Here is a 21,000-nt window from a genome sequence, read left to right on the forward strand (position 1 = left end):
CTCTCCCTGGGTGGACAGAGAGCAGAGGGCACTGGTACCCTGCTCTGCCCAACCTAACCCTTCAGCACTCCCTTTCTCTCCTGCCCCCAGACCTGTCCCCGCAGCAAGGACCCGGTATGGAGCCAGGTGTTCTCCTTCTTCGTGCACAGCGTGGCTGCTGAACAGCTGCATCTGAAGGTTTGCATGAAGTTGGGCTCTTGGAACAGAGCTCAGAGGCGTCTAAGCCTCGAGGGGTGGGGGCTTAAGCAGGTTCCCCAGGGAGTCAGGAGAGGATACTGAGGGCCCACATCTCATGAGCAGGTGCCCAAGGTCCAGGGGAGGAGGCTGTGGAAGGACAAACCCTTAAGTCCCATGGCACTCCCTGCCAGAGTCTCCAGTTTTTAAATATTAATAGCACCTAGTGTGGCCTGGGTTGAAAACTACTCAGGACATTAACGATGATGTACTTGGTCCCATCATAGAGCAGCACAGCTCATCAGTCCCTAAAGTCCTGAAGGCCCCAGGTATTGACAAACTTGCCTAATACAGGTCATGGTTGCCTCACCCCTGAGTCACTCTCTTGCCCTGACTGAAGGCAGGGGCCAAGTCAGGTTTCATTTCCAGTTTTCAGAACAGAACCAGAGGCTAAGAGAAGCACAGAACATCCTTACTGAAGTAAACTCAGTCTTGGCTGGAGCCAAGAGAGTACTGCTGGCGAGGGTGGGGCTTGGTTATAATCTTTTTTTTTGACTGGCCCATTGCCCAGGTGCTTGATGACGACCAAGAGTGTGCTCTAGGAGTGCTGGAGTTCCCCCTGTGCCAGATTCTCCCCCATGCAGACCTTACTCTGGAGCAGCGCTTCCAGCTGGACCACTCAGGCCTGGACAGCCTCATCTCCATGAGACTGGTGCTTCGGGTAAATCTCTCCCATTTCCCCCAGGGTGGGCAAGGGGTGGTCTGCCCCAGCACTAAGTATCTGCCCTGTGTTGTGAAGAAGTTCATAGATGGATTCATATTTTTTAATATCAATTTCAGGATATTGTCAGCCATTTTCTCTTCAAATATTGCCTCTCCCAATCTTTTAATCCCTCCTCCTACATTTCCGTCGATTACATTGGACCTTGTCATCTCCATGGCTTAACATGACCTGACCTTCATATTTTCTCTCTCTTTATCTCTTGGTGCTACCTTCTAATTGCCTCAGACCTGTTTTCCATACCACTACATCTTTCTTTGGCTATGCCTAATCTGCTGTTAAACCTGTTCACGGTTTTTATTTCAAAGGCTACTTTTTCATTTTTCACTTTATATTTTCCAAGTCTACAATATCTTTTCTTTGTTGTATTTTATTTTCATGCTTCTAGTCTATCTTTAATCATTTGAAAATACTTAAAATGTATGTCTGCTAATCCTGTTATCTGAAGATCTTGGGAGTTAAATTTTGATGTCTGTGGTGTCCGTTGATGCTTTTTCATGGTGACTCATTTCTACATTTGGTAACTGGGGTTGCAGACATGTGTTCAGTGTTAGCTTTGTGACTTGAAGTGAGGTTGTTCGCTTCCAAGGAAGTTCTGCTTTGGCTGCAACCAGGCACCTCAGGAACATTATAAACCTAAGTCCATTTTTATGTTAATTTTCAAACTTTGGGTTTTGTGACCCCACAGGTTGTATAAATATGAATCCAAAATTCATAGGAGACAAACCTATACAGTGCCATATTCTCAGGAAATACTTTTATCTCCCGCCAGCCATAGTCCAGGCTGAGATATATTTCTTGTCACCAGTCTTTGCTGGTGGGTGAAATGTTTATCCTAGACTACTTTTTCACTAAACATATCCCACCTTCCTGGGTCCTACACTGACCCAAGGCCTCATCTCCAAACCCCTTGGATTCTAAGGTTGATAAATAAGCCTCGGAAAGTTAACCTTTTCTAGTTTTCCTTCTTTTTTTTGCTTTTTTTTTTTAAACCTAGGGATTTCCCTTACTTTCTTGTGAATTTGGTTATGCATTTAGACGTATGTTTGTTTCATTTTATTGAGCATTTCTAACAAGAGGTTTTTCAGAATATTTTGATCACCATATTGCTGGAAATCGAAATTCCTGGGAAGAGTCTTAATGACTGATGGGAAAAGGAGAAGGAGAAACAATGGCTGAGGTTTGAAACTTTGGGAGCACATGATTGTATCTGGATAGAAAACACATTTTAGGGGAAAGCAACGGTGAATAAGGTGGTGGCTAGAAATGATCACATCCAGAAGGCAGCTGGTGATATACAGGAAGGCTAAGGTAAATGGGTCAGGTCTCCAGCAGCCAGAACTAGTATAAAGAGAAAAGGGAGACACAACTGAGTCTTCATGACAATTACTGAGGCAGGAAGAAGGGCAAAGAGAAGGTTTGGTCAGAGGGAGCCAGGGCAGAGAGGTTAAGAAGATAGGTCTGGGAGTAAAAATCCATTGGATTGGGCAGTCAGGAAGGAATGGAGTTTTGAGGAAACTGTTCCTCCCAGAAGAGAGAAGGAACCATTTCCCAGGGGTGAAGGTGAGAGTACGGGGCAGAAAGTGGAAGTGATGTGCCATCCCACAAACAACCCTGTCATCTGCTTACAGTTCCTGCACTTGGAAGAACGAGAGCTGGGAAGTCCATACACAGGACCTGAAGCCCTAAAGAAAGGCCCTCTGTTCATTAAGAAGGTCACCACCAACCAGGACCCTAGAGCCCGACCCCAGGGAGAGGGCCCTACAGATCTGCCATGCCTTCCAGACCCTGCTTCTGAGATCAAGCAAGCCGCCAAGAACACCACTTCTGCCACCATCACTGCCACCAAGCCCATGCTTGAAGAGACGGGCCCAGAGCCCAAAGGCAAGGACAGTGCACCCATGGGGAAGAAGAGTCTGGCCACCATCTACCTGGCTGTGCCAGGCCCCCACTCTCCGGGGCCCATCAAGTCACCCAGACCCATGAAATGCCCTGCCTCCCCATTCGCATGGCCACCCAAGGGGCTGGCTCCCAGCATGTCCTCGCTCAACTCCCTGGCCTCTTCCTGCTTTGACCTGACAGCTAGCAGCCTCAACATTGAGTATGCACCTCTCTGCTTAATATTTTCTAAAATGACCTGCATGAAAAATACCTCCCTGGATGGAAAAGTAGATATGAACTTACTTTTCTATGCAAGTCTTGGTTTTTCACAAAATGGTTTCATAAGACAGCATGGTGGATAGAAAGAACACAGGATGTGGGGAGAGAAAGCACGTGTACATGTGCCCAAAAGTCTGGTGGGGCTCTAGCTACATACCAACTATAAAACAGTGTTGGACTTTGGTTGTTAAGGTTCCTTACAGCAAAAACATATCCTGAATTCTAAAGAGTTATTTATACTGGGATGATATGGAAAGCCAAGAATGTGGAATTATGTAACCAATGGCTGCTATTTATTAAGTGTTGACTCTGGGCTTAGCAACTGGATCTTCGCAGTAACCCTGAAAGACAGAACTTACTATCATAAAGGTTGAGTAACCTGCCCAAGGTTCCACAAGAAATCATAGTATAAAGGCAGATGCTGCTAGAGGGTTCTTCCTATGGTACCATGCTCTCCCTACAGTGAAGTAGGATAATTATACATGAATGCGGGATAGGAAGTAATTCCAACTAAAAGGAACCTTACTGAGAATTAATTTGTTAACTGACATGCTTCTTGGGGGTGGGGAGAGAGGCCAGCACCCGTAATGGCAAGAGAAATGACAAGCCCTTTCTTTACAGAGGCGGGGATCTCGGGCATCGGGGGCTGGGTGAGATTCAGCTCACAGTGCGCTATGTGTGTCTGCGGCGCTGTCTCAGCGTGCTAATCAACGGCTGCAGGTAAAGAGATGCTAGGACCAGGAAAGATCCCTTGGGAGCATTAGATGTCCAAAAATCAGTGGGGGTGCTTGGAGCAATAGCAGGGGCAGGCAGCCCCAAGGTAGACACTTGGAAGGAGTGAGATTCGAATGCTCTAACAGGATCCTCGATGGAGCTGACAGGCTCTAGAACCAAGGGTGTTGCTCAGACACATCCCCTGCAAAGCTGTCTGGGATGCCCTGGAGCCAGGACATTTTCTCAAGAATCTTCAACTTCCTTTACATGGAAAAGTACTTGGCTCTACCCCAAACTTCATAAAAACACGTTTTTAAAACCACACACCTGATGTTTTGTCCTCCAAATTCTGCAGACTTTTGATTTTTTTGGTCTAGATTATAGGGCATTTTTATTCCCAAGGCCATCTAAAGCTGTATGGCTAGTACAGCTTTCTCCAAATGAGTGCTTTCACTATATCAAAATGAGGGGCCTCTTTTCTTTAATGTCTTTGAAACCAAATCAGAAACCTGACGCCCTGTACCAGCAGTGGAGCTGATCCCTACGTCCGTGTCTACTTGTTGCCAGAAAGGAGGTGGGCAAGTCGTAAGAAGACCTCAGTGAAGCGGAAGACCCTGGAGCCCCTGTTTGATGAGACGTAAGTGGCCCAGGGGGCCTGCTTAGAGTGTCCCAGCCACTCGAGTATTTGCTGAGTACCTCCTGTGTGCCTGGCAACTGCCAAGGGCTGGGGTTGAACAGGACACCAACATAGTCATGAAGCTTCTACATTTTGTGGGAGAAAACGACTGCCAGAGAAGTTTAGCAAAACAGTCACCCACTTTTCTTGCCTGTGTGGACCAAAGCGTTCCTGATTATGAAATGTTCCACACTCTTTCTTTAAACAAATCCCCTTTGGCAGCAAAAAGATTTGAATCTAGTCAGATGTTTGTTTTCAAACATAAACAAACATACCTTGAACCTAAGGACCTAAAATGTCCTCCAAAGTTCCAAGCTCTTTGGCCTGTCTTCCCTCCTGTAACAAGCACAGGTGGAACAGATACCCTCCCCCAGTGTGTCCACCCATGTCCTTGGGGACAAAATTAGTAGAGTCTAATCACATTTCTTGCTTTTGATGAGTCTGTGGTGGTAAGTCTTATCTTTAATATTCTTATTTTTGATTTGTGCTTACTTCTTTTTGCTGTGGGATCCTAAGAGAAGATATTGCTAGCCAGCCTAGGATGATTTACCTAATAATGTTTGTTTCTGCTTATCTTGATCAATAACTACTCATTTTAAAAAGAGTTGTACTGAGTTCTTTTTTGGGTCATGTCTAAAGACTAATATGTTCCCTCAAAAGCTACATTTTTAGTTCATTGATATCAAGAAAGAATGTGGGGAGAGAGAATTAATTCGTTCAATATTTATTGAACACTTTCTATTAATATTAGGCACCATCCTATATTCTGCAGTCACACAAGTGAAAGATGTTGCCTTCAAGGGGAGCTCTGACATAAAAGGATGTCAAAACTGTTATGTGGGAACACAGGAGGTTGACTTTTGTGACAAACCTAATCTGTTAGTAATTCTCTCTTGAAATTGTAACAGCAAGATATGCCTGGATTATCTACAAGGCAGACTTGGCAACCTTGATCTTAAATGTAAACCTAGAAGTAAAGAATTCAGAGGTCTCTTGTTAGTACATGATTGATACCATATACATTATAATTAAAATATCTAAAATTAAAGATAAGATAATCTTAAAAACAGTGAGAGAAAAACAAGTAATTACATCCCTCCAGCCCCCAACGTAAGACTATCAGCAGAAACTTTTCAGGCCAGAATGGAGTGGCACAATATATTCAAACTGCTGAAAGGAAAATGCTTCCAACCAAAAATACTCTACTGGGGAAACTTATCATTCAGAATTGAAGGAGGCTACTTTAGTACCCTACTTTCAACAAAGGATAGATCATCTGATAAATTCAATAAGGAAACATTAGCTGTATATGACTTGCTAGACCAGATGAACTGGTCTAATACATAGAACAGTCCATCCCAAAGCAGCAGAATACACTGTCTCAAGTGCCCACAGAACATTCTCCAGGATAGATCATATACTAGGCTGCCACAAACAAGTCTTAAATTTAAGAAGACTAAAATCATGTTAAGAAATCAAGACAAATAAGAATATATGTTCAAAGAAAATGGAAATGTAACATAACAAAATTTATGGGATGTAGCAAAAACAGTTCTAAGAGGAAATTTCATAACAGTAAATGCATATATCATAAACAAGAAAAATCTCAAACCACCTAACCTGACATCTCAAGGAACAAGAAGAAAAATAAACAAAGTCCAAAGTTAACAGAAGGAAGAAAATAAAGTTCAGAGTGAAAATAGAGACTAAATAAAAAACAGAAAAAAAATCAATGAAACTTAAGAGCTTTGAAAAGATAATCAAAATTGATAAACCTTTAGCTAGACTCACGAAGGGGAAAAAAAAAGAGGGCAAAAAAGAGGAAACAGAAGCTGTAAAATTGATACCACAGAAATACGAAGGATCATAAGAGACTATGAATAGTATACATCAACAAATTAGATAACCCAGAAGAAAAAGATAAATTCCTAGAAAGATACAACTTACCAAGACTGAATAACGAAGAAACAGAAAATGTGAACAGACTGATTACTAGGAAGAAGTTTAAATCATTAATCAAAAATCTCCCAACAAACAGGTCCAGGGACCACACAGCTTCACTAGTGAACTTTACCAAATATTTGAAGAATTAATACCATTCCTTCTCAAACTCTTCCAAAATATAGACAAGGAAACACTTGCAGACCCACTTTACAAGACCAGCACTCTCACCAGGTTTATTCAACACAGTATTGGAAAGTCAAGTCATAGTAATCAGACAAAAAGAAAATAAAAAGGAAGAAATAAAACTGTCACTGTTTGAAGATGACATGGTGCTTTATAAAGAAAATCCTAAAGAAGCCACCAAAAATCTATTTAATGAATTCAGTAAAACTGCAGGATACAAACCTAATAAACAGAAATCCATTCCATTTCTATACACTGACAACAAAGTATCAGAGAAATTAAGAAAACCATTCAAAACTGCACCAAAAAGAATAAAATATCTAGGAGTAAATCTAACCAAGGAGATAAGAGACCTGTACTCTGAAAACTAAAACACTGATGGAAGAAATCAAAGACAACACAAACAAATGGAAAGATACATTATGCTTATGAATTGGAAAAATTAATAATGTTAAAATGTCCATACTATACAAAGCAATCTATAGATTCAATGCAATCAAACTTCTAATGGCATTTTTACAGAAATAGAAAATCCTAAAATTTGCATAGAACCACAAGAGTCAAAGGAATCTTGAGGAAGGTGAACAAAGCTGGAGGCATCATACTCCCTGATGCCTCCAGGCATCAAACTATTTTACAAAGTTATAATAATCAAAACAGTATGGTACTGGCATGAAGAGACATCAACTGTACAGAATAAAGAGCCCAGAAATAAACCCACCCACACATATATGGCCAGTTAACTTATGACAAAGGAGACAAGAATGTATCATGGCAGAAGCACAGTCTCTTCAACAAGTGGTATTGGGAAAACTGGACAGTCACATGCAAAAGAATAAAATTCCACCACTATCTTACACTGTTACACTGTACGCAAAAATTAACTCAAAATGGACTACAGACTTGAATGTAAGAGCTGAAACTATGAAACTCTTAGAAGAAAACTTAGGTGAGTTAAACTCACTGACATCAGTCTTGGTGATGATTTTTTGGATTAGACACCAAGACCAAAGGCAACTAAAGCAAAACTAAACAAGTGAGGCAACTTGAGACCACATTAAAACACAGCGAAGGAAACCAACAAAATAAAAAGACAACCTACCAAATCGGAAAAAAATACTTGTAGATCATATATAGTAAGCAGTTAATATCCAAAATCTATATTAAAACTCACAGAACTCTACAGAAAAAAAAAATCTGATTAAAAAATGAGCAGAGGCTCTGAATAGACATTTTTCTGAAGAAGAAATATGGATGGTTAGTAGGTACATGAAAAGATGCTCAACATCATTAATCATTAGGGAAATGCAAATCAAAACCACAATGAGATATCACCTCATATCTGTGAGAATGGTTATTATAAAAAAGAAATAACAAGTGTTGGTAAGGATATGGAGAAAAGGGAAGCCTTGGGCACCGTTGCTGGGAAGGTAAATTGGGGCAGCTATGGAAAACAGTATGGAGGTTCCTCAAAAAAATAAAAAAATAGTACTACCATACTACCAGGCAATTCTACTTCTGTGTATTTATTAAAACAACAGTAATTCAAAATGATATATGCACACCCATATTCACTGTGGCATTACTTACAATAGCCAAGACATGGAAACACCTAAATGTCCATAAAAAAAGAAATCTTGCCATTTGCAACATGGATAGACCTTGAGGGCATTATACTAAGTTAAATAAGTTAGAAAAAGATAATTACTTACGATCTCACTTATATGTGGAACCTAAAAATATCAAAAAAACAACCAAACAAAAACACCCAAGCTCATATATCTAGAGATTTGTGGTTACAAGAGGTGGAGATTAGGGTGTGTGTGAAATAGATGGCAGGGGTCAATAGGTACTAATTTCCAGCTATTAAGTGAGTAATTCATGGGGATATAATGTATAGCATGGTGACTATAGTTAATAATACTATATTACATATTTGAAAATAGCAAGGAGAGTGGATCTTGAAAGTTCTCATCACAAGAAAAAAAATTTGTTGTAACTATATGTGGTGATTTAGACTGACATTTTATAACATATACAAATCACATCATTATTGGACACATAAAACTTAATAATGCTATGTCATTTATATCTCAATTAAAAAAAATTAAGATATATTATAGGATTATATTAAATAATGCATGTCAAACTTTTGAAGTGTAAAGCACTATTGAATTTAAATAATCTTCACTCAATTTAAAAAAATTTAAAGATTAAAAAAAAAAATCCTGAAGTAAGGAGTCCAGAGGCCTCTTGTGAGTATGTGACAAAGCTTGTATACTAAGATTCCTCTGCCTTACTCCACAGGCACAAGTGGGAAAAAGCTACTTTTTTCCATGCAATTTCAGCAAAACTAATTATTCAGCATCCTAGCCCTTAGTTGGTCAGAAAAAAACAAAAGGGGGTTGAGGTGGTCCTATGAGCAGGCACAGTTCAGAGAGAAGGGACAGCTGAACAGAGTGACAACCAGAGTAGAGTCAGAGAAAGAAAGAAACAACCCCAAAGCACAGTAGTCCAAGCAGCTTCTCAAGAGGGGTAAATGGCCTCTTGACACTTCCAGGTTTTGTAACAGGACAGTGATTATCTATAATAATGATGCAGCAAGTATCTGCTGTAACCTAATACTGCTCTAGATTCTTTATAGTATCTAGAACAGTAGACAGTCTGTATCTTCTGTTTTAAAGGTAGGAAAATGGATGAAACACTAGAGATTTTCAATGAAAATAATTAAAATATATAAATCTCATTTCTGACTTTCTGCTCCTTAAAGATTTGAATTTTTTGTTTCCATGGATGAAGTAAAGAAGAGGTCACTAGATGTCGCAGTGAAAAACAGTAGACCACTTGGCTCACACAGAAGGAAGGAACTGGGAAAGGTAAGCACAAAAGGGGGTCTTGGTACTCTTTCCCTCCTGGCGGCTACCTGGAGTTCACAGGGGGAACACATCCTTGCTGAAGTTTTGATGGGATCATCAGTTTGTTATCAGAACTGACTTTAAGGAAGCTACAGCCTCACTGGGAGGTTTTTTGTTTTGTGCCTTTTAAAAAATAATCTTAAAACTAAACTATATAAATTAATATAATAAACCCTATTTTAAGAAACTCAAGAATATCCAAGTTTATCACTACAAAAGTATCTGAACCTCTACTATGATATTAAGTATTGCTTTCATAAGTACAGCATTGTGTGAAGCTTGGATCTCTTTATGTCAAGACTTCTGTGGTGAATGTGATTTTAACTTAAAGTCAGAAGTAAAGAAAATATAATCCTCAGGAAGGAGAGACAAAAAAGAATGGTATTTGTACACTCTGTAATTGTTGTATTTTAAACATTATCTTATGCTCATTTTTTAAAGCCCACTCTATGAAGTAGGTGATGATAGTCCCATTTTTATTGTTGAGAAAACTATAGTGTCTTGCTTAAAATTCTGGATCAGTTTATAAGTAAAGGCAAGCTGTTTTCTCTAAAACATTTGTTAAGTAAATTCCTGAGGTACAACTGCAAATAGCAGTTCACCTTTTCCTAGGACACTGAGGTTGGTGTCAGTACTGTCCTTCTGGAGAGGTTCTATATATTGAAAGCCAAAGAAAAAGAGCTATTGCTCAAAACTCAAGGAGGCCCTTTTTAGGATCAGTTTCATTTATCCCAGTATGTTTCCATTTAATGCAGTTTTGAGGAAGAGAACTGATAATCTGTGCTTGTTTAGGTACTGATTGACTTATCAAAAGAAGATCTGATTAAGGGCTTCTCACAGTGGTAAGTGAGTGGTTTCATTTTATCACATTAAATCTGCTACTCAATTTATCTCAGGTGGTTGCCCATATTCTCTTTCCAAAGTTTTTCCCTCTTCAATATCTTATCAAGGAGGGGGACATTATCACTTTTACTTCAGGCTTTACTGCCTACAGACTTCACTTATCTAAAGAACCTCTCTGTAAGCTCTAGTCTTAACCTTGGCTGGTCAACTTACAGAGATGAGTTCTGCTGGTCCCACAGGCCCAGGTAAGATAGACTAGGCCACTTGTCCTGATATTGCCACAACACACTCACAATACTAACACAAGTTCAAACCCAACTGTCTTACAGGTATGAGCTGACTGCAGATGGACAGCCTAGAAGTTGATGATGAACAACATCTTTATTTTTTAAATGTGTACATATGTATATTTTGTAATTTAAATCACAATACCATTTGAAAATACACATATGTGTGGGTGTATATATATATATATATATATATACACATACATATGTGTATATATACACATACACACACATTCTTGTGTGCAGTATAACTGCATGACTGGGTAGTATTAGGCAGAGGTAAACACATGTAAAAGCAAGAACTGCTCTTTCTTGGTTGGGTTTAATTGTTTAAATCCAAATAGAAGTGGGGTCTTTGTGCCTAACAAATGATCAGAACCTCAGTGGTGAACTTTCACTGACTTAGGACTTGCATGAATGTCTACACCAGGTGTCCTGTCTCAGACACAAGATGAGGGAGGTCCACTTGTGGAGCAGCTGTCACTACTCCTGGGCAGGGACTGACGCAGGGAGGAAGGTTTTTTTATGGGACTAAAAAGTGACCCACCCAAAAGTGCTGAGAGCTAACTCTACCTAAGCTCTACTGGCTGCCACCTTTGGTACTCCTCTGGAGGTTCGTTCCTGTATCTGCTGTGGAACTAAAACATACTTTCCTGATGACAACCATGTTAGTGATATACCTATATACCTTGAGTTAAGTACTTCAGTGTGGGATGGATAGCCTGGGATCAAACTCCAGCATGTGGCATTATTTCCATAGGAAAATGCAAACAGAGTTTCAAGCCCAGGTCTGTCTGCACTCCCACAGCAGAGCACTGGAGACTGGAGTGCCAGAGAGGACAGGGGCTTTCTGTATCTCTCTTAGATAGGTTTGGGAATTCTGCTCCACTTTTCTGAGGGCTGATTCACCTAAGCAACATTAAAAACAAATTATGTAAACTGTATATTTAAACAAGTGCCTCTTTTGCATTTCAGACTTTATAAAACCAAATATTCTTGTTGTTTCTCATGTTCCTAGAGCTGCTGTCAAGTCTTCTTGTCATTTATCTGCTCAGGCAGCACCCCCTGCCCTTGCTTCCTCTCCCACCACTGCTTTCACTGAGCTTTTCTGAAGAATGGTAACATCTTAAAGTTTCTGTCAGGTTACTCTCACTTATAAATTATCTCTCTCCTGTTTTCTACAAAATTCAAGCCCACTCCTTATGTTTTAGACTGAACACAATCAGGTCTCCAGTTTTTGGTTGCCTTATTCATGTGCAGATGCTCTGTTCCAGAACTGTCCAAATATATCCTCCCTACTAATCCTACTCACCTCTTAGAGGCCTGTGTCAAACCCACCTCCTCCACTGAGCCAGTCCACACTGAAAGGGCCTCTCCCCCCACCTAGGGCATCTACTATCAACATTCTACATTTTTCATTTTAACAATTCCCTGCCTTGTAACCTTTAATTTAAAAAAATGTTTATTAAATATCTACTAAAGTTATATGCTAAGAAACTATCTGTATTGTGTTTGGTATTTGATGTTTCTGTTTACTTTCTAATTCACCTCGTTACTTGAATTGATTTTTCACCCTTATCATCCAAGACTTAATACATCCATGCTAAGTACATGGCAGATGTGTAATAAAATTTATTTTTGCTGTTTTGAGTGACAAATTCTCATTATAAAGTAGGACAATTGATGCCTGTCCTATCTACCTCACAGTGGCATTGTAATGTTCACTAAACAGACAAGTTCTTTGAAACGATAAAGTACCAGAGGAATAAATGGAATGTATCATATATCATTTCCTGAATATTAGCCACCCTAAAACAACTACTGAGCAAAATGGCAGACAAAGCAGACAAGTGAAAACCTATCCTTCCGGTAGTCCAAACACACAGAAAATCTAATTAAACCATAAATTTTAAGCATGATTTTAAACATGATTGACTAAAAAGTAACACAGGTTAAGTTCCAGTGACAGTTCAAAGAGAAAATCTAAAGTAGCATATAGGAACTGAAAAGGGTGTTTTGAAGAGAACCGGAATTTTAGCGCACCGGATAGAAGGTAAAGCTACTATGTAAGGGACATGGAGCCTGGAAAGTTTTGTCCTCAAAAAACACCATGGCTAAGAATGAGGACAAGGAACTGGTTGTCAGCAATGGGTGAACAATCAGCTACTCTCTCCTATAGGAACATGGAGTCTGAAGTTACACACAACTGACTTAGTTTGGAAACCTTGAAACTAATGTGAAAGTTGGGTTTAGAACCTGGAACCATGTCAAGCCCTGACTGGGACAACCACAAAATTGCCCCTAGGGTTGTGATTCCCATCTAGGACACACTTGGAACCACCACAGCAGATAATTCCCACTAAAAGGAAGCTCACAGGCAAAAAAAAATTTTTTTAAATATGAAGCACAAGGGAATACCAAATTGAAAAATGGCCACTGGATGTATTTCAGCAAGAAACAAAATGCAACATAAGGCAGGAGTGGCTTATGGAAAACAACACAGAGTAAAGAAATCTGTAAAATATGTAAGGTAAACCTAAGTAAGTCTTGACTATTTTAAACAAGGAGGCAAGCAACCTAAAAAGTCTGCAAAACTAGCCCAGTTTTGGGCTAGTTTTGCAGACTGACATCTAAGAGCCATGAAGCTGGTTCAGAGGAATGTTAAAAGTATTTAAGTCCTTATTTAAGAAGCTAAGGGAGTTTTATATTTTAAAATATAGCTTTGTATGTGGCAGTTACTAGTTACCTTACAGCTCCAAATCAACCCATCTTGGCCCTGCTTTGATACTAGAAATACCACAGCCTCCTCCCCTCTGCCAGGGGTCTTGATGTCAGGCTTATCAATTGAGGACACTGCAGACACTTGAAGGCCAGAGTGGGAAGAAGGGGCTTTTTCTTCCTCTCCTGAGGTGCTGTTACCCACGGCAGCTAGCTGACTGTCATGTGGAGGCTGTTCTCCGTTACCTAAGCACCAGCCACAGTTTACTCTTGGCTCATGCCCTTGGGCCCTGCAACCATAAACACGATCTTCATGGTTCAGCACCATCCAACACCCTCTGGCAAGTTTATTTGCCACAAGTGGGTTGGCTGTTCCTGTGGCAGCCAGACCTCCACTCAGAGGTTTAAATCTCAGCCTCCTGGGAAGGCACTCTTAAGTTTCTTGTTCACTTTCCTTTATCCCTGGAGGTAAGTAGTATCTGCTTTCTGAAGTCACCACTGCATACTCCCTAGAGTCCTCTTTTGTCTCCTTTTAGCAGTTAACTACTTTTACTAGTCAGCAATTCTTATTTTAAATGTTTCCTGTTAGGCTACCTGTGCAATGTAGTTTTTGTCTTCTGACCTGACCTTGACTAAGTGTGTATTAAAATTTTTAAGATAACCAATAATATAGAGTAACAATAGAAAAATCAAGAGAGTTGAAATATAAAACTTCCAAATCAGTAGTGAAGAATAAAAATTCAACACTGCTCCAAAAAAATAGGAAAGAAATAAGTAGCATAGAAAAATATGATAAATAAAAAATACAAAAATAAGCAAAAGACTTCTAAATATACTTGTAATCATAGTAGGTGAAGTGAAAGTTGCTCAGATGTGTCCAACTCTTTGCGAACCATGGACTATATATAGTCCATGGAATTCTCTAGGCCAGAATACTGGAAGTAGGTAGCCATTCCCTTCTCTAGGGGATCTTCCCAAACTAGGTATTGAACCCAGGTCTCCCACATTGCAGGCAGATTCTTTACCAGCTGAGTCACAATCATCATAAAGGCACTATTAAAACCTATAATGTCAAATTCCATGAAAATTAAAAGTACAGCTATATGTTATTTACAAGAGGTTCACTCCAAACACACAGAAGTGTTGAAAGTAAAAGGATGAAAACGAGAAACCCAAGGATAGTTTAGACTTCTGTTTATAGTAATGGTAGCAAGTGAAAGTCATTCAGTCATGTCCGACTCTTTGGGACCCCCTGGCCTGTAGCCTGCCAGGCTCCTCTGTCCATGGAATTCTCTAGGCCAGAATACTGGGATGAGTAGATATCCCCTTCTCCAGGGATCTTCCCAAGCCAGGGATCGAACCCAGGTCTCTGACACTGAAGACAGATTCTTTACCATCTGAGCCACGGGGGAAGCCCAAGAATACTGGAGTGGGGAAAAAAAAAAATACTGGAGTGGGTAGCCTATCCCTTCTCTTGTGGATCTTCCTAACCCAGGAATTGAACCGGGGTCTCCTGCTTTGCAGGCGGATTCTTTACCAGCTGAGCTACCAGGGAAGCCCAACATCACGCTTAATGGTGAAGCGTTAAAAGACTTCCTTTTGAAATCTGCAACAAGAAAGGGTTGATTCCTATCACCACTTCTATTCAGCCTTATATTGTAGCCTATGTAGTTGGGTAAGGAAAAACAGGTATATCTGATCAAAATTGTTATTATATGCAGATGATATGATCATAAGTATAAAAATCCAAAATAATCTAAAGATATACTGCTAGAGTTAATCAGAGTTTCCAGCAAGAATGTTGAGTACAAAGTAAATATTTAAAAATCAATTATATATATATATTTTTTCATTTATTTTTATTAGTTGGAGGCTAATTACAATATTGTAGTGGTTTTTGTCATACATTGACATGAATCAGCCATGGATTTACATGTATTCCCCATCCCGATCCCCCCCCACCTCCCTCTCCACCTGATTCCTCTGGGTCTTCCCAGTGCACCAGGCCAGAGCACTTGCAAAAAAAACAAAAATCAATTATAGTTCTCTATTTCTGAAACAGGTGGGAAATGAAATTTTAAAAAGACAACTTATAAATGCATAAAGATCAAATACTATGAATATATCTAGCAATAATCCCTACAGGAAAATTATGAAACTTTATTAGGAAATGTTAAAGTAAACCTAACCAAGTGGAGAGCTATGCTACAGTAGGAGTTTGAAGATCCAACATTATAGATTCTGATTTTCCCCACTGATCCTATGTTTAATGAAAGTTCAATAAAAATCTCAATATGTAGTGCGTGTGTCTGTGTGTATAATTTAATAATCAGACTCAATACACATGGAAATACAAAGGGTGGGATACCAAAGTTTATTTTAAAGTTAAAATAATGAAGACAGCAGGATACTAGTGCGGGGTAGATAAATGGACCAGAAGAATAGAAGACAGTCCAGTAACAGACCCATTCACATATAGATATTCAATATATGACAGAAGTTAACACTATAAGCAGAGGGGAAATAATAGATTTGCAATAAACAGTGCTGAAACAACTGGGTATCTGTAACAGAAAAGGTAACAGTCCTTTACTTATACCACATTAAGAAAAAAAAAACCTCCAGGTATATTAGACTAAGTGTGAAAGGCAAAACTATACAGCTGTAAGATAACACAGGAGAGTAACTTTACAATTTGTGACTAGAGAAAGATTTCATAAGACACTAAGAGCACTGACTATATCTCTACATCTTTAACTATATTCTCTATATTAAAATTAAGTTCTTCAGTTCATGAAAAGACACTAGAGGAAAAAGGAAAGAGGAAACAATGGAAGAAGGCATTCGCAACATGTGTAATCATCAAATAGTTCATGTCTAGAATATATAAATAACTCTTACAAATCAATAGGAAGACAGACTGTCCAACAGAAAAAGACACCAAAGACACATACAAGCACTTCAAAAATAAACTACAAACTAAAAGAAACAAAGGAAAAGATGTTTAACTTCATTAGTAATCAGGAAAATAAACATTAAAGTCACACTAAGAGCTCTACACATTATACTGGCAAAAAAAAAAAACACTCATCAAAAGTTGGTCAAATATGGAAAACTGGGGACCCTTCAAACATTAATGGTGGGAGTATAAGTTGGTACAACTACTCTGGAAAACAGTTTGGCATTTTCTTCTAAAGTTAAAATACATATGATCTATCAAAGTCACACACTATATAACCCCAGAGGATCCATTCACATCATTAGATGTGTTTTCCTCTGCTGCTGCCAAGTCACTTCAGTCGTGGCCAACTCTATGTGACCCCATAGACGGCAGCCCACCAGGTTCCCCCGTCCCTGGGATTCTCCAGGCAAGAACAATGGAGTGGGTTGCCATTTCCTTCTCCAATGCATGAAAGTGAAAAGTGAAAGTGAAGTCGCTCAGTCGTGTCCGACTCTTTGTGACCCCATGGACTGCAGCCTACCAGGCTCCTCCGTCCATGGGATTTTCCAGGCAAGAGTACTAGACCCAGCAATTTTGCCTGTTAGATATTGATTCTATAAAACCTGCACACAAGTGAACAAGGATACGTGTACAAGAATGTTCACAGCAGTAGCTCGCAATAGCCAAGAACTGGAAGCAACCCAAATGCCAACCCCTAGAACAACAAACAAATGGATTATGGAACATTCATAGAAGAATACCAGACACCAATGAAAATGAATGACCTGGACCTACATAAAACAATATGATGAATAGTACAAACATAATGTTGAACAAAAGAATTAAGAAGAACATACAGCATGATTCTATTTTTATAAAGCTCAAAACCAGCAAAACTCAACTATCTTGGTTTAGGCATACACACAAAACTGGCAAAACTATTTAAAAAAAAAAAGAAAAAACAAGTAAATGATTAACATAAGCCAAGCTAATGATTATCTCTTGGGGGAAGACACATATGGCGTGTGGGGAAGGCCTTTCGGAGTGCTGGTGATGTTCTATTTCTTGGATGTTGCATGGGTGTTCACTTTATAATCATTATTATACTTGAAATTTATGGTTTTTACTGTACTTAGTATATGTGTTGTATTTTATAACATATAAAAAACAATTAGTGAAATAAGAAGAAAAAAAGGAAAAGAATATCCAGCAACTATTAACTAAAAGGACAAAACTACATTCAAGGTAAAAGCATGTATAGCAATGAAGAGATATTAATCAAGAAGATATTATTGACTATGAATTTATAAGTACTTATAAAACAGGCCAAAGTACTTCTTAAAGTACTTATAAAAAAACAAAATTTGACAAGTTCAGGGATTTCAGAATTTCCCATAAACTAAATCAAGTGGACAAAAAAAAATGATAGAAATGAAGTTGATTTAAATAATATATTAATAACACTACATATATATACACACACATATATGTATATATTAGAGATTAGACTTTTTAAAGCACAAGTGGAATATGTGGAAATTCATCAGATTAAAGTCACAAAGAAAATCTCAATGAATTCCAAAAATTCAATACCAAAAGACCATATTCTCTGACTACAGTAAAATACAACTAAAAAAAAATGAAAGACAACATAAGAAACACTACATGTTTTCAGATACTTTATTTTTAACCAGGACTAGCAGGAAGCAAATTTACACTTCCACCTGTATCAATGAAACAAAAATATGACAGTTTTCAAGTCAATGGATATCAGGTATATGTCCATATGAAGACCTGAACACTACTACGAAATTTGTAGTAGTCAAAAACTGGAAATAACCTAAATTTCCACCAACAGATGAATGGATAGACAAATTGTGGTATCTTCATACAATAGAATACTACACAGCAATAAAAAGGAATGGACAGGAAATAAATGCAACAACATGCAAAAAAATCACAAATTAATTATGCTGGGTGGAAGAAGCCAGACAAAATGAGAACATATGGCATGATTCCATTTATATAAAATCCTGTCACATGCAAATGTCTATAATGATGGAAAGCAGATCAGCTATTGCCTAGGGATAGGAATAGGGAGGGGTCATGAAGGGCAAAGAAATAACTCTTGGAACAACAGGTATACTATTTTGATGGTTTCACAGATGTATATGTATATCAGGATTTATCAAATTGTAACAGTGACAGATTTTATTTTTTTGGGCTCCAAAATCACTGCAGCCATGAAATTAAAAGACGCTTGCTCCTTGGAAGAAAAGCTATGATAAACCTAGACAGCATATTAAAAAGCAGAGATATTGCTTTGCTGACAAAGGTCCATCTAGTCAAAGCTATGCTTTTTCCAGTAGTCATGTATGGATGTGAGTTGGACTATAAAGAAGGTTGAGCGCTAAAGAATTGATGCTTTTAAACTGTCATGTTGGAGAAGACTCCTGACAGTCCCTTGGACTGCAAGGAGATCAAACCAGTCAATCCTGAAGGAAATCAACTCTGAATATTCATTGAAGGATTAATGCTGAAGCTGAACCTCCAATACTTTGGCCACCTGATGCGAAGAGCCGACTTATCGAAAAAGACCCTGATGCTGGGAAAGATTGAAGGCAGGAGGAGAAGGGGATGACAGAGGATGAGATGGTTGGATGGCATCACTGACTCAATGGACATGAATCTGAGCAAACTCCAGGAGACAGTGAAGGACAGGGAAGCCTGGCATGCTACAGTCCATGAGGTTGCAGAGAGTCAGACATGACTGAGCGCCTGAACAACAACAATTGTTTATGCACAATTTATTATATGTCAATTATACATCCATAAAATGGTAAAAAATCAACAGCCAATCAATGGTTGCAGTACTTATACTTTAAATAATTACAACTGGATAAAAGTAGAATTGCCAGGATAAAAGTAGATATGATAGAGAGGGCCTAATGTTCTCCCCAGTAGTGCCACCATCCCTCTCAGTGGCCCTCAAAAAAATGCCTAGGCCTTTGAGGAAGAGTTTTAAAACTCCTGTTTTAAACTAAGAGTTAACCACAGGCTCTCTTAAACTAGCTGACAAAATTCTGATAAAATAATTTTTAAATTATACTTCTTATCTGCAAATCAAAACTACAGTCAGGTACCACCTCACACCAGTCAGAATGCCCATCATTAAAAAGTCTACAAATAACAAACGCTGGAGAGGATGTGGAGAAAAGGGAACTCCCTACACTGTTGGTGGAAATGTAAACTGGTGCAGCCGCTATGGAAAACAGCATGGAGATTCCTTAAAAAACTAAGATTAGAGTTGCCATATGATCCAGCAATTCCACTCCTGGGCATATATAGAGAGAAAATGATAATTCAAAATGATACATGCATCCCAATGTTCATACCAGCACTATTTATAATAGCCAAGACATGGAAGCAACCTAAATGCCCACCAACAGAGGAACACATAGAGAAGATGTGGTACATATATACAATGGAATATTGCTCAGCCATAAAAAAGAATTAAATAATGCAATTTGCAGCAACATGGAGGGACCTAGAGACTATCATACTAAGTGAAGTAAGTCAGAAAAAGAAAGACAAATACCATATGATATCACTTGTATGTGAACTCTAAAATATGACATAAATAACTTATTTATGAAACAGACTTACAGACACAGAAAACAAACTCATGGTTACCAGAGGGAAAAGGGAGTAGGGGAAGGATAAATTAAGAGTTTGGGATTAGCAGATACAAACTACTATATATAAAACAGATAAACAACAAGGTCCTACTGTATAGCACAGAAACTATATTTGGTGTCCTACAATAAACCATAATGGAAAAGAATATGAAAAAGAATGTGTGTATACACATGCACACACACACACACACAAAACTGAATCATTTTGCTATACCAGAAACTAACACAACTGTAAATCAACTATTGTAAATTACATAAACTTTTACAATAAAATAAACTATTATAATTGTAAACACTCACGTCTTTGCAACCCCATGAATTGTAGTCTGCCAGGCTCCTTTGTCCTGGTGGATTCTCCAGGCAAGAATACTGGAGTGGGTTGCCATGCCCTCCTCCAGGGAATCCTCCCAATCCAGAGATCAAACCCAGGTCTCCCACATTGCAGGCAGATTCTTTACCATCTGAGCTACCAAGGAAGCCCATAATAAACCACAATGGGAAAGAAGATGAAAAAGAATATGTGTATACACATACAAACACACACATAAAACTGAATCATTTTGCTACACCAGAAACTAACACAATTGTAAATCAACTATGCTGCAATTAAAAAAATTATATTTCTTCCTTTCAAAAGTCACTGGATTTCCAAACTGGCTCACAATAAATTTCTTGGAGTTCTAATTAACTAAGAGCATGTATATTACTGAATATCCAAATACTTTTTCTACCCAGCCCTCAAAGACACAAGTTTTTTCACAAATCGTGGGCTAGTGTTAAGAAATGTAATTGCAGGCAAACAAAACAAAGAATTCTAAATCTAAAAAAAACCCAAGATATTACCTTACTTCTAATCCCTATGGTCACCCCACTAAGGATCTGAGTGCTTATATTTTGACATTTATTCTCTGCATTCCACTATGCTGCTTCCTGGAAATCTTTACAGTATTCTATATGACAATGAAC

The 21,000-nt window shown here is 38.6% G+C and overlaps 1 protein-coding gene across 2 annotated transcripts in view; it reads left to right on the forward strand.

The window, feature by feature from the left end:
* Positions 1 to 21,000, forward strand: part of ESYT3 (extended synaptotagmin 3) — an 88,135-nt gene that overhangs the window by 41,555 nt on the left and 25,580 nt on the right. Inside the window, exons 16-23 of one of the 2 annotated variants that reach the window (XM_061167686.1) lie at positions 91 to 177; positions 746 to 895; positions 2,587 to 3,056; positions 3,737 to 3,835; positions 4,335 to 4,466; positions 9,403 to 9,508; positions 10,340 to 10,389; positions 10,720 to 12,333. In XM_061167686.1, coding sequence (XP_061023669.1) covers positions 91 to 177; positions 746 to 895; positions 2,587 to 3,056; positions 3,737 to 3,835; positions 4,335 to 4,466; positions 9,403 to 9,508; positions 10,340 to 10,389; positions 10,720 to 10,756 — 1,131 coding nt within the window. In that variant the 3' untranslated portion in view covers positions 10,757 to 12,333. Of the gene's footprint in view, positions 1 to 90; positions 178 to 745; positions 896 to 2,586; positions 3,057 to 3,736; positions 3,836 to 4,334; positions 4,467 to 9,402; positions 9,509 to 10,339; positions 10,390 to 10,719; positions 12,334 to 21,000 lie in introns of those variants that run through there. The other variant, XM_061167687.1, reaches the window with a different exon arrangement.

Source organism: Dama dama, chromosome 19 (assembly GCF_033118175.1).
Source record: "Dama dama isolate Ldn47 chromosome 19, ASM3311817v1, whole genome shotgun sequence".
Classification (NCBI taxonomy): Eukaryota; Metazoa; Chordata; class Mammalia; order Artiodactyla; family Cervidae; genus Dama; species Dama dama.